General features: G+C 36.1%; 2 protein-coding genes across 2 annotated transcripts; one reads left to right on the top strand and one right to left on the bottom strand.

The window, feature by feature from the left end:
• Positions 1-3,397: 3,397 nt before the first annotated feature.
• On the bottom strand, positions 3,398-5,901 carry si:ch73-335l21.2 (RING finger domain-containing protein). The gene is made up of 2 exons (XM_053512342.1): positions 5,724-5,901; positions 3,398-4,202 (listed from the first exon to the last, which is right to left on the bottom strand). Exon 2 carries the CDS (start codon positions 4,142-4,144, stop codon positions 3,527-3,529), a length of 618 nt encoding a protein of 205 aa, XP_053368317.1. The 5' UTR covers positions 4,145-4,202; positions 5,724-5,901; the 3' UTR covers positions 3,398-3,526.
• Positions 5,902-8,265: 2,364 nt separating this feature from the next.
• Positions 8,266-9,757, top strand: si:ch73-335l21.4 (E3 ubiquitin-protein ligase-like). The gene is made up of 2 exons (XM_053512366.1): positions 8,266-8,814; positions 9,265-9,757. The coding sequence occupies exons 1-2, from the start codon at positions 8,391-8,393 to the stop codon at positions 9,321-9,323; spliced, it is 483 nt and encodes a 160-aa protein (XP_053368341.1). The 5' UTR covers positions 8,266-8,390; the 3' UTR covers positions 9,324-9,757.
• Positions 9,758-12,656: the final 2,899 nt, after the last annotated feature.

Raw genomic sequence — 12,656 nt, 5'->3', positions numbered from 1 at the left:
AAAAAAGAAATAATAAGTGTTCTATATCTATTCACAGTAAAAATCTTTTTTTAGATTTGTTTATTACATGGTACTTACAAAGTGAAAATCCATAAGCGGAGGGCTTGCATATTAAAGTCTGATTTGCCTTCATTAGCTTGTTTGCACTGCTGTTGACATCTTGGTATGTTTAAATGTGCTTTACTGAGTTGCCCATTACTTAAAAAGTTGCATGCACTGTATATTTACTTTGACAAGTTTTTTTTAGGCCATGAAAAATTTAAAGAAGGTAAAAGTCTCAGCCAGTTTGCTGAGACCAGGTATCAGGGGAAAAAATGTTTTTACAAGATCTTAACACTGATCTAGAGATGGGAATGAAAAGATATACTGTATGCATTTATTATTACCAGTAAATATACAGAAATGAACAAATGAGAATAAGATTTAATTATATCCCTGTTAGGAAGCTGAGGTCAGAGCGCAGGGTAAGCCAGGATACAGCACCTCTGGAGCAGGTCCTTGCTCAAGGGCTCAACAGTGAAAGCCTGGCAGTGCTAGGACTCGAACCCCAACCTTACGATCAGTAGCCCAGGTAACCCACAGCTTTAACCGATTGAGCAACCACTGACCCTGTATTTTTGCATTGCTAAAATATACTTAAATAAAACAACACAAGGAAATCTGTTAAATGGCAAAAATTATAAACTTTTAACATCAAGAAATATCATTTTATTATTTTAGTTTTCATATCATAACTTACACACCTGACCTTTTTTGCTCCTTGTGCTAGCGAATAAGCATCTGTAAAACCATGTAACCTAAATTCTAAAAGTAAGGTTAAAGATTTATTTTTTTTTGCATTCAGTGTACTGTAAAAGAAAAAAAAGATTATTTGTAAAATGTACTTTAGTGCTTGTTGCTTTTTCCCCCTTCTTTGCTATACCCATAATTTTACATTAGTTAATTAAGTATTTAATGATTTTGGCAAACATGAACTCAAGCCGTAAGTTATTAATTCATCAAAACTTTGTAATGTTCCAGGTGAGGGGAAAAGCAGGGTTCTACATTCCACCAGCTGGAAATAATTTCCTCATAAACCTTACCCAATAATTCATTTTTTCTTGTGACTCTTCTGTGTTTATTTTACAAATAAAAGTCTGTTATACACTGCCAATGTTTGAAAGTTATATATAAAAAAGTACTGTTTACAGAGCAGTTCTGTTGTCAACCTTATATTTCTGGAGTTATACACTCTCACTGTGGATAACACACGCAGGTCCAAAAGGATAACATGAAACTATTCACTTAATTCTTTACACCACCACTATGATTTTGACATAAAGTATCCAAGAAGCAATTGATGTATAAACCTTAATCATTAATTCAAAGGGGTTACCAAAAAGTCCCTCTATTTTTACAAGTTTAAAAGTAATTAGACAAACTAACAATCATAAATATTAGGATTATGTTTAATGCTTGCATTCAAAATCTTTGTAAAATTTCCTTCCTCCCCTGAGGTGCCAGGCCTTTACCGCAGCTTGCATGTGGGTGTTTCTGCTTTCAGTCCTTTCTTTATTAAGTAGAACATTTCATTTTTTCACCTCTGTTTACTTTTTCATGCATGTTTTTCTGTAATTATCCATCTGGACTGTGAAACTCTGGTTATCGGTCTTGTAGCATTTATTAGCATCAGCACTTCAGATTTCTTCTATTAGCAGTCACCTGATAAATAAGCATAAATGCCCATGCTATAAAACTGTCTCCACCATGTTTGACTAAAGGTGTGGTATGCTTTGTAACATGAACCCTTTGATTACTTCTTCATACAGTACCTCTTTTTTCCTATCAGTTTAATCTTCCTAACTGGTTAATCTTGTATTAGCCATCACTTGATTGTCACCTTTAAGTTGTTCAAATGCCTAGAAAATAAAGAGAGTTTGAAAAATGTCTTTATTTCCTTAAAAGGTTTTTAAACTAATTTTAGATATTTATCTACACTTTCAACACACCTTTATTTTTATTTTTTTTTATTTTAAATCCACTGACATGGTCTACAGAGGTTAAATATAGACATTGTTTCACTGTCCAGATAATTATGGAACTGACAGGATATTCATTGGTATAAAAAAAAAACAGCCTCAATATTTTTCTCTTAAATAACAGGAGATGGAATACCTAACAGTACATTGACTAATTATTATCTAATGATAGCTAATAGTCCACAAATTTATAAAAATAAAAAATCCATCAATTTAACATCAAGATGTATTTAGTTACACAATATAGATGTCCTGTGTTTTAGTTCATTCACTATAATATAATTTCATACTGATTCAATGAGTATAAATGTGGCCACAAAGATGAATCATGGTGGCAGCAGTCACCTTACCACATCTGTCCTTATTTAACTTATATTGACTTACGTATCATTGTTTTTATATTTCAGCTGTTCTGACCGAAACCGCTTCAGAATTAGAAATATAACAACCAACACAATAAGGTCATTAAGCACCGAGTAACAAATTAAATAATCTTTTAATTAGGTGTCATTCTAGCATGCTATTTTACTTATTCCTTGCAATTCATTGACTTAAAATTTAGAAAGTATACACACAATTATAGACACACAATTGTATTCAATAAAAATTTTTGAAACCTTTTTTAATGTAATTGTTGGCTCCAAAATTCAATAACAATGTAATAACTTCCATTTTTTTTATTTGACAGAAAATGTGACTCCGTAGTAAGGATGCATTTTAAAACCACATTAGTTCTATCACATACTCATAGAAACATTCAATTCTGGTGGAGCCACAAAACATACAGTACAGTAAATGTGTTACACAAGTTATACTGGGTTTGGACGTTTTTATCCACTGGTATCAGTAGGACTAGTGAACACTGAGCAATCTTGAACATGTTAAAGTTACACCAAAGCATCACTGCATCGTTCAGTGCATTGTAGTGAAAAAAAAAAGAAATGAAATGTGAAAGTGTATTACTAGAAAAAAAAATCTTCATCTGGTAAAATATAAACGCCTCTATGATATCCACTAGAGGGCAGCATTTCATAGTATTTAACTCGCTTGGTAGCAATAGTAGTGAATGGATAATGAGTAAAATGATCTGACATTCCTTAATGACAATTTAGTATTTTTTTTCTATCTGAAATTAATTTAAATATGTGAAATAAATGTCTGGTTGAAGAAAAACTTGACATTGCAAACTGAGAAAATGACTACAGAGTGCATCACACATTGTTTTCCAGTTTATTCCAATATTTTTGACAACCAATGCACACTTTATTAATTGAAAGAATTTAATAATGAAATCAAGGTTGCACTATGTTAAAGTAGTAACTAGTGATCCCAGTGTATGCCAAAGTACAATGTATCAAATGTATTTAAAAATAACACACACACACACACACACGATATACCATAGATCTTGAGGTTTCATATGTTTATCTGCATTATTTTGCTGATTAAACATTTAATTGCATATGATACAGTCATTTTTTTTATACCATGATTTTTGTTCTTGTTTTTCAGTTGTGAAACAAATTAGGCCCAAACAGCACTCCCAGCACGCAGGCCAGGACAAAAAGCATCCAGAATATCACAACCAACATCTGAACACACATCAGGCTCTTCCTCCTCCTCAACCCCTCTACTGTACCTGCTATGGACTCAGGTGCAATGGTGCTTGAGCCTTCGCCCATCTGCTCCACCCGTAGGCTGACTGTGGGTAAAATAATAAAGCGAGCATCCCGTGATTCCAAAGACAGGATCACCCTCTGAGTGACAGTAGCCAGCCGAGTGGAAACTGACACAGGCAGGCGAAAAGTCACAGGAGGTAGCTGTGCAAGGATACGGGAGTTGCAAGGGAGGGTGTGTGCATCACCACCTTCTAGTGGAGTGGAGTGGCGACACAAGGGACAGGAGATTGAAGGAGGGCTGTTGGGGTCAGGTGGGTGGACAGGGGACAGCTGGATGTTATGGAGGCATTCTGTGCAGAAGACATGGAGGCATTCCAGCATACGTGGGAGCTTGCGATCTTGATCATATTCCTGGTAGCACACTGGGCATTCCACCTCTGGGGAGTCCCCACTGCCAGAGATTTCCTCCTTGGCAGATGTTGTAACAGGTACTGGTGCCACTGACATGGGGTTAGACTATAGGAGTGACTTCTCAGAATAAGATCTATTATTGTGATTTGGGAACCTGCAAAAAAAACTCTGTTTGTTAGACAGAGTTGTAAAAAAAAAAAAAAAAGGAGTATCATGTAATACTCTTCCTCATAACGTTGGTAATGGCTTGTGCTAACTGGATCTAACAAGACTGCAATTAATTTCATAACTCTAACCACAAATGTCCTTTTCTTATTTCCTGCTGTTGAAAACAGCTGACAATGCAGTCCGCAATGAATTGTGTAAAAAATGTTTACTGTACGTGTCTTTGTATGTAGTATGTGCTGACACAGGGATTGCTTATTGTTAATGGGTATATGAATATGCAGTGTCTGGCCAGAAAAAGTCACTATTTCAGAAGGGTCAGTTGGATTAAGAACCCTTCAAAACATTATCAAAACCTGGAAGGATAGTGCTGATTGTTCAACCACTTTGTGGAAGAAATGTGGTTGAACAAAAATGAAGAAAGGATTTCACTTAAACACTTCAGATTGCATGGTTGAAAAAAAAATCATCCTAATAAAAATCATATCTACAGTATGTTTAGTAGTGAAAGTCAGAGCATTTTCATACACACACAATGTGATGAGAACACAGGATTTACATTAAACAGCTGAGTCACCATAAGAAAACCTCGTTAGTGAGACTAATCAGAAAAAAAGGCTTTAACTTGCTATGGAGCATGAAGATTGGACTTTGAAACAACGGATAAAGGTCATGTGGTCTGAGGAGTTCAAACAGACCCTATTCCAGATCGCATCAGGGTAAGAAGGGAAGCACAAGAAGCGATACACACATTATGTATATTGCCAACTGTACAAGCCTCTGGAGGCAGAGTTATGATCTGGGGTTACTTCAGTTGCTCAGGTTTAGGCTCAGCAACATTATGTGGCAATAAAATAAAATCAGCTGATGACCTAAATGTACTAAATGACCAGATGGAATGTCCCCTGATGGCACTGGCATATTCATATTATGACTCATATTATGAAACAATGGTTCTGTAAACACGAGAAATCATTTTCAAACATGAACTGGCCACCACATTGTGTGCTGTATGAATAAAATCTTAAACAGTATATGACTTTTTTTTTTTTTTTGGTTAGGAAGTGTAATAGGAGAGGTACTGCCCGAATAGACAACCATAAATTGGATTCTCTGGAGTACTGTTAGTTGTTGCATGTTTTCTGTTTCTGTTTTAGACTGATAATCCCAAACCTCAATTCACACTGGCACTACCAGCGCAACCATCACTCAAAGGGAGAGCCACCTAGCAGCACATATCCCTATAGAGTCAGCGTGACTGCAAAGCATGCAATTGGCAGTTTCCCAACTCTGAATCTATACACAATTTTGTATCAAATGTGTCAAGCATTTTATAATTAGAAAACTTTTCGATATATAAATTAACAGTACATTACAGCCTCTGCAGCAACAATATGTTTTAGAAATATTAACTGTTATAATTAAAGCAGAATTTAAAATAATGTGTCAGTTGATCTTAAGAGTCAAACCAGCAGATTACATTTTCTTTTAAGAAAGAGATTAAATTTACCTTTCATAGACTTACTGGGCCCACTTTTCCAGCGAAGCCTTGTGTCTCATCCTTCATTTGAGCCACAAATCCATTTTTACACGTCACATTAAAAGAAAGAACATACACAGCATTCAATGTCACCTCTGTCAAGTCTCATGATTTTATGAGCACATGCATGTTTTGGAATATATTTAAGCTCATTTTCTCTCTGCCTCTCTTCCATTCCCTTGAGCCCATGAACTGTGTCCTACCACGGGGGGCGAGTTTCCCTGACATTCATTACCTAGAGATGGTTTTGTTTCTAAGAGAGTGAGCAGTGATGATTTTGATGCTTAATTTCATCTGTGGTTAATATACAGTTCTCATCATCATTTGACACGGTTGTGATTTTAAGTTCATATTCTACTTACATTCTACAGACCCATTTCTTTATCTACTCTACAGTTTATTTTACTTAATTCAAGAGACCGTAAAAAGAATTGCACCACAAGGGAAAGAGAGATTATTGTGTTTGGGTAATCATTATAAAAGCAGTTAATGAATTCCTGTAAGTTTTCCGCAAGGTTGGTTACCATTTCAGCTGCCAAGTGTTCATAGGTTATTTCTTTGTAACATGAGCAGTGTGGGTGGACATTATACTTTCGGTAATTGATAAGTCAGGTTTAACTGTTTTTGACCTTATGGTTTCAGCATTTTTGTGTTTTTTTGTGGCCCAGAAGTAAAAGTATCAAAGCATGACATCCCATCCCCTCATGTTGACCAAGTCAAATCAGGCACTTGAAATCTCAAGTGCTTCCACTTCTAATAACATGTTTAGCAAATGATCACACATTAACAGACCATGGGTGGTTTAAATTTTTTTTTTTTTTTTTTGGTGTTTTAAAAGTCATGGAAAAAAATCTAAATTTGAAAGAATATGTTAAGGTAAATATGAAAAAAAAAAATTTTTGATATCAATTAAATCAGAGGGCTTCTGCGCCTTTAAGAATCCACACTGGATACAAACGTTTCATAAATAGCCCTTTTTTCACTTTCACTTCCTGAAGAATGAAGTCATAAATATTTAAGACAAAGACTGTCTAAGGGCCAAAAGGACTGAAAAAGCCAAGCCAGTTAGATCCAGAAATTACTGTCATAGCTACACCCACAAGCGTGGGAGGGGAAGAAAGAAGCAGGTAAATTTGGGGAAGTCAGCATGGGGCAAAAAGGCTTTGTTTTGATACAGAGCTTTGAAAAAAGTGTTAGGACATGTGTGAGCAGCAAGCAGCTTCCTGCAAATTTACAGTAAAAAGCAAGTAAACAAAAATGAGAGTATTATATTACTGCCATGGAAAACCCCCTGCAATTACAAAGAAGAATTGTGATTGTAATGAATCATAAAGTGAATTAATAAGGAAAACTTAACTGGAATCAAAAGCAGAAGATGTCCTGTCCTTTTTGTATGTATCAGGAAAACTATCGCCGGAGTAAACACAACCACTTTTATGGCATTTGGAATCAAATAAAATTAAATGAACGGATTATCTGTTTATTTTGACTAATACATACATTTAGTACTTGTTTGAAAGGCCGTAGTGAGCAGACCATGTCCAGGTCAAGGTCCTCCTTATCCAAGATGGCAAGGAACCAAAAAAATAAAACATTCCATTTACAAACCCGATTCCAAAAAGTTGGGACATTGTACAAATTGTGAATAAAAACAGAATGCAATGATGTGGAAGTTTCAAATTTGTATATTTTATTCAGAATACAACATATATGACATATCAAATGTTTAAACTGAGAAAACATATCATTTTTTGGAATGTGTAGCTCTTATGCAATCCAAAACAAGCTAATATTTGTCATGACATTTCAAAATGTCTCACTTTCAACATTTGATATGTTATCTATATTCTGGAATCGGGTTTGTAAAAACAGGGTGAGCATTAGGTCCTTCCTGATTATATGCAATCATATTGTAAAAACTGTGAAAGAAACATGTGACATTACATAGACCAAATTTACACATAATTTGCAATGAACCATGTATTTGTATTAAGCACAGGTTTTGTTTAATATATGAATGAAATCCTGGACAGACTTTATGTTCACCCTGTATAATTTGTAAACCTGGAGAACAGAAATAAGTTTAACCCTCACGATGTGTTCCGGTCAAATCTGACCGATTTACATGTTTCTGAGGTAAATGAGGCCTGCAGGACAGACACAGCAAATACAAGTTCAACATTTTTAAAGTTTACAAGAGCTCGAATTGATAATACAACATTCGCTGATAATATATGTATTATTGTGGATTTAGAGTGGAATAAAATGATTCTGGTCCGAAAGTGACCGGGAACATTATGAGTGTGAGCCACAAACAGACACAACACGAGGGGTTAAAACAGCACGCCAGCACTCGGTGACGTAGTGACGAACTCCAGGCGACATTTCCAACGTGCTTCACGAGGCATCGAAACTCCGGAGTCGGTGACGTCATGGTGTTTAGCAATGTTTGGCGTGGGTTGCTAGTGAACTTTTCTTCCTTTTTCAGACGTTGGTCCATTATTTCCGCCCACACGCACACGTTTCTTTTGTTTAGAGCCGCCTTTATAAAACACCCCCGGCGGCTTTCCCCAGACAGATTCGCTCAACTTCCCCATTAGTCAGCAGTACAGTAACAGAGATACAACAGAAATAACGATGCTGTCCGAGCTCGAGTGCGGGATCTGTTTCCGGCTGTTCGACGCTGGCCGTCGCTGTCCCCGGCAGCTGGACTGTAAACACAGCTTCTGTGAAACTTGCCTACTGACTCTCGCTGGGTGTCGAAGCGAAGAACCTGAGTCCGGATCTCGGATAATCTGCGCCTTCTGTCGACACAGCACTCCTCTGAGTCTGAGCGAGGACACACTGAAAGGCATCCTCCCTGTGGACGAGGACATTCTCGTCCGGCTGGAGGAGGAAGGGGTCCTCTGTGAGAGCGCGAGCGACAGGGAGGATGATGATGAAGAGCCCAGACCCGAGACAGTCTCCCAGTCTAAAGATGATTTACCCAGGACGCAAAGAGGAAGACTGTGGAAGTCAGTCAAGAGCCTGTATAAGAGAATAAAAGGGTCGAATCGGCAAGGTGAGTGAGTCACCAAGTCTTTCATCATAGTTACTGGAGTTTCACGTTACTTTTTTGATCGCTTTGATGTTCATAGGTGTGATGTCATCGTTCTAACCTGTAATTAACCTTAGTCTTAACCTACTGGCTCTCTCAGCCCTGGTCCTGTAGTAATAAAACCTGAGCTAACCCTAACCCTGGGCTTCCACTGGAGAAATTCCAGAACTGAAATTGATAAATTTGTGAAAAACGAACAGGTGTAGAATTATGGCAGTTATGAAATCCAAGCTCCAATCAAATAGTTCTGCTCAGTGTAATGCTTTCCCTGCTCTAACACACCAGCTTGAGGTTCTCCTGGACCAGGGATGGGATCCAGTGTCATAACTATTCATAACTCTGAGCTGATTGTATGAGTTCCTAAGAATTCAGTATAAATAAGCACTGACTTGCTTCTTTGTTTTCTGTTTTCAGGGTGTATAACTAACAGTGAAATGACAGATCTGGCCCTGATGGCTTGCTACATGATGTAACAAGCCTGACTTGATAAACGTGGGTGCAGACCGGTGAAAGGGTGACGCATGGATCATTCTTTTCAGAGCCACCTGAAAATCCTGGACCCTTTCCCCAGCAGGCTTCATTGAGAGAAAGCAAATAGCCGCAGGCGGATGTAAATAAAGAAAAGTGCTGGTAGAAGGGAGCATAGGATTTCTGACTTCTGCCAGCTTGAATGAACTTGTATTGAACAGTTTATGTACTAAACGTTTTCATACTGTGAAAAGGAGCTATATTTGTTATAGCTATGTATTGGACTGCAGGTGTATATTTGACTTGCACTCTGACTTGTGTTAAGTAACAAAACATGAATTCTAATTAGTGTTATGCTGTGTATTTTTCTGCATTTGCTTATTTTATATATTAATTTGTATTTATTATGCTATTTTTTATTATTATTAAATTGTTTACTTTTTAATAAAGCTGTTGTCTTGTATTTTTATAAATATATTCTTAGCCATAAAAAAACCTTTAAAAAACATTTTGCTGGTCAGGTTACATTAACATTTCCATGCAAAACAAGGTACTTCAGGGAGTAAGCAAAAGTTTTTTGGACTGGTTAATGTAATTAAAATGCAGTGTAAACTTGTAATAATCAGTCCAAAGTCAGTTTAAACTTGTATTAATCAGTCCAAAGTCATATCAATGTTATCACTGATACTAAAGCTGTAGTCATTTGTTTTATCGACACACCTAAACATATGAATACAGTAAGGTCTAGACACTTGTTATCTGGTCCTAACCAAACTATATTCAAAATCACTAAAGTCAACATGAGAGGCTCTGTCCCTTATTTGTACAATTTTATTTAGCAGCTACCTAGCACCATGTTGATGTAAAAATTGGCATACACCTCTTGAATGTGTTGGAATAGGAGATTGTCCATACCATCATGAATGTGCACAAATGTGCAGCAACTGAATGATGCTATCATGTCAATATGGACCAAAATCTTTCCAGCACATTGATGAATTGATAAGTACCTCATGAAGTGTATGTCAGTATAGGGTTTACTTGAAAATACACTTACCATGAACCTTTAATGGTCATCTGTAATGCAAAACTCACTTTTTAATTGTTTTTGGACCCTCACATAATCTCCAATATGTATACACCCAGTATATATGGAAAAACTAGCAAATATCAGTGTATTGTTTGGTATTAAATACAGCTGACGTAAACCTTTAAAGCCCATCTATTTATCAGAATTTCTTTTACTTCACTTTTTACCCTTTTTCTGAACTTTCACATGGTGGTTGTTTAAATGTCTCCAATATGTGTGCACACCCAAAATCTGAAAGAAAAAAAAATCCACTCATCCATGTAAGTCGTGCTTGAAGAGATTAGTAAGCCTTACCCTAATTTTATTAAATCATATGAAAACATGAAAAAAAAGAAATAAATGACTCATTTGTATAAATCATTCTCTAGTTTGGTGCTCAGCTCCACCCAAGATAAAAGTATTGCCATTTTAGCCTGTTGAACTTACCATTGTCAAAGCAGGATAAATATTTGGCCTTTAAGAATAATTATGAGGAATAATCAAAATGTTCCAGGGAATTTATGTGAAATATTTTACACCAATTATTTAAGAGTGGTAGTAATGAGGTATTTTAAGAGGAGTAGCAACCCACCTTCTGATGGTGGTAACTTGGCTTGTTCAATTAATATATACAGTCAACAGTTAGCAGCTAAAACATTGATATTTTATATAGAGTGGTTTGGACATACTTGCCATACAGTACATCCAGCAAATGGCGATGCCATACAGAATAGAGCTAAAACTGTAGTAAAACAGTAACAATGAACTGAAAGATAAGCTGAGATTGATACTGATCAGCAGTGCAGGTACATTAGTTTTTGTTCACATAAAATATTTAAGTGTTTTAAAGTGCAACTGACAGCACTGGCCTTATTCTAGATACAATAAAATGAAATATATAATCTGACAAAAACACACCTTCTGCATTTTGGGTGTTTATAAGAATTCTGCCTTATCATTACTGGTTGGACCTTTACTGGTTGTGAAATGTGAATGATGCTAATGTATATATCTAGCAAAAACACCTCAGCAGGCAGTTCATATGCTCATATTATTTTGCAAGCAATGGTTTGTAGATCTGATTAATACATTATATGTCACAATAGATGTGGTTTTATGTTGGACTTCTGGGTTCAGTGTAAATTACTAAAAGTGGGCGAAGGCTGCATGTGGATTTTAGTAACTTTCAATGTCTGTGTCAAAATGTCTACTGAAATGGTTCTTTTGGAACTGGAGAGTAACAAAGGGATTTTAAAGCTTTCCAGAATGCATGCTCTGAATGGCATTTCAGCTGGACCGTTAACACACTCGTTTAAGAGACCTCTGAGACCTATGTTAAACTGTTAAAAAGGTGTAAAATGTGTGACCTTTAAAATCGTTTTAAGTGAAGAACATTCAGGCAAACATCTTGTAAGAACAATCAGGAACATTCGTCTTATAAGCACATGTTCTTTGTCACAGAAAGAACAAGTACAACCATATACAGGAACCAGCTATTGATAAGATAGCCAATAATGAGCTACTATAAAGTAGTAGTAGTCTTTTGTTTCCCTTTTGCAAGTTACAGTCTGGTATCTGATGCTGAACTTCTGTTTTTTCAAGATAAACGACAACATTCGAACAGTGTTTTGTTAAGTATTGTGACAATCTTTCTTTACCATTGTTTTGCAATGTTTTATGTGACATTTTGTGGGGATTTTTTTTTGCTGACCAGCAAATATCCACATTGGAGGGGAAATTTTAATCAATGCTAAATGATCTCTAGAACTGTCAGCATTAAGTGCTTTTAAAGTAATCTTCCGAAGAATGAGAACTTGTATTCAGTGAAAGCATGAACTAGCTCAATATATTTCTCAGTACAGCAGAGCTCAGCATATGGATTGAGATAATGTAAGAGATTTTTAAATGTAAGATTTTCTCTGTAATATCATTCAGAAGCATAATGTACAAAAAAAAAAGGGAGAAAAAAAACTCTTACAGTGACTCACAATTCCTGTAATGTTTATTAATGCGGCTGGCACTATTCCTAACCTGTCAGCACTCATGTCAAATATTCAGAAAGCTCTGACGTCTACTAAAAGCAATAGTGTTTCTATTTGGACTGAAAAACCGTTCTGCATAGATTTTCTCTTCCACATAGACATTCATCCATGTCTTTAGGATTTTCCCAAAAGGATATGCATTAGAGTCAATGCATTTAATTGACTCTTAATTAGTCTTAATTAGTTTAAAGTTATTAGTGTTATCAGTTATATACCAGTAAACAGGA

This window comes from Clarias gariepinus, chromosome 1 (assembly GCF_024256425.1).
Source record: "Clarias gariepinus isolate MV-2021 ecotype Netherlands chromosome 1, CGAR_prim_01v2, whole genome shotgun sequence".
Taxonomy (NCBI): Eukaryota; Metazoa; Chordata; class Actinopteri; order Siluriformes; family Clariidae; genus Clarias; species Clarias gariepinus.
This window is presented reverse-complemented; position numbering and strand designations above follow the sequence as displayed.

Bases quoted from the DNA above. Each gene is read 5' to 3' on its own strand.
- si:ch73-335l21.2 (XM_053512342.1), bottom strand. From the start codon at position 4,144: ATGTCAGTGGCACCAGTACCTGTTACAACATCTGCCAAGGAGGAAATC.
- si:ch73-335l21.4 (XM_053512366.1), top strand. From the start codon at position 8,391: ATGCTGTCCGAGCTCGAGTGCGGGATCTGTTTCCGGCTGTTCGACGCT. The intron at 8,815-9,264 runs GTGAGTGAGTCA...TTCTGTTTTCAG, and splicing joins AAAAGGGTCGAATCGGCAAG to GGTGTATAACTAACAGTGAA.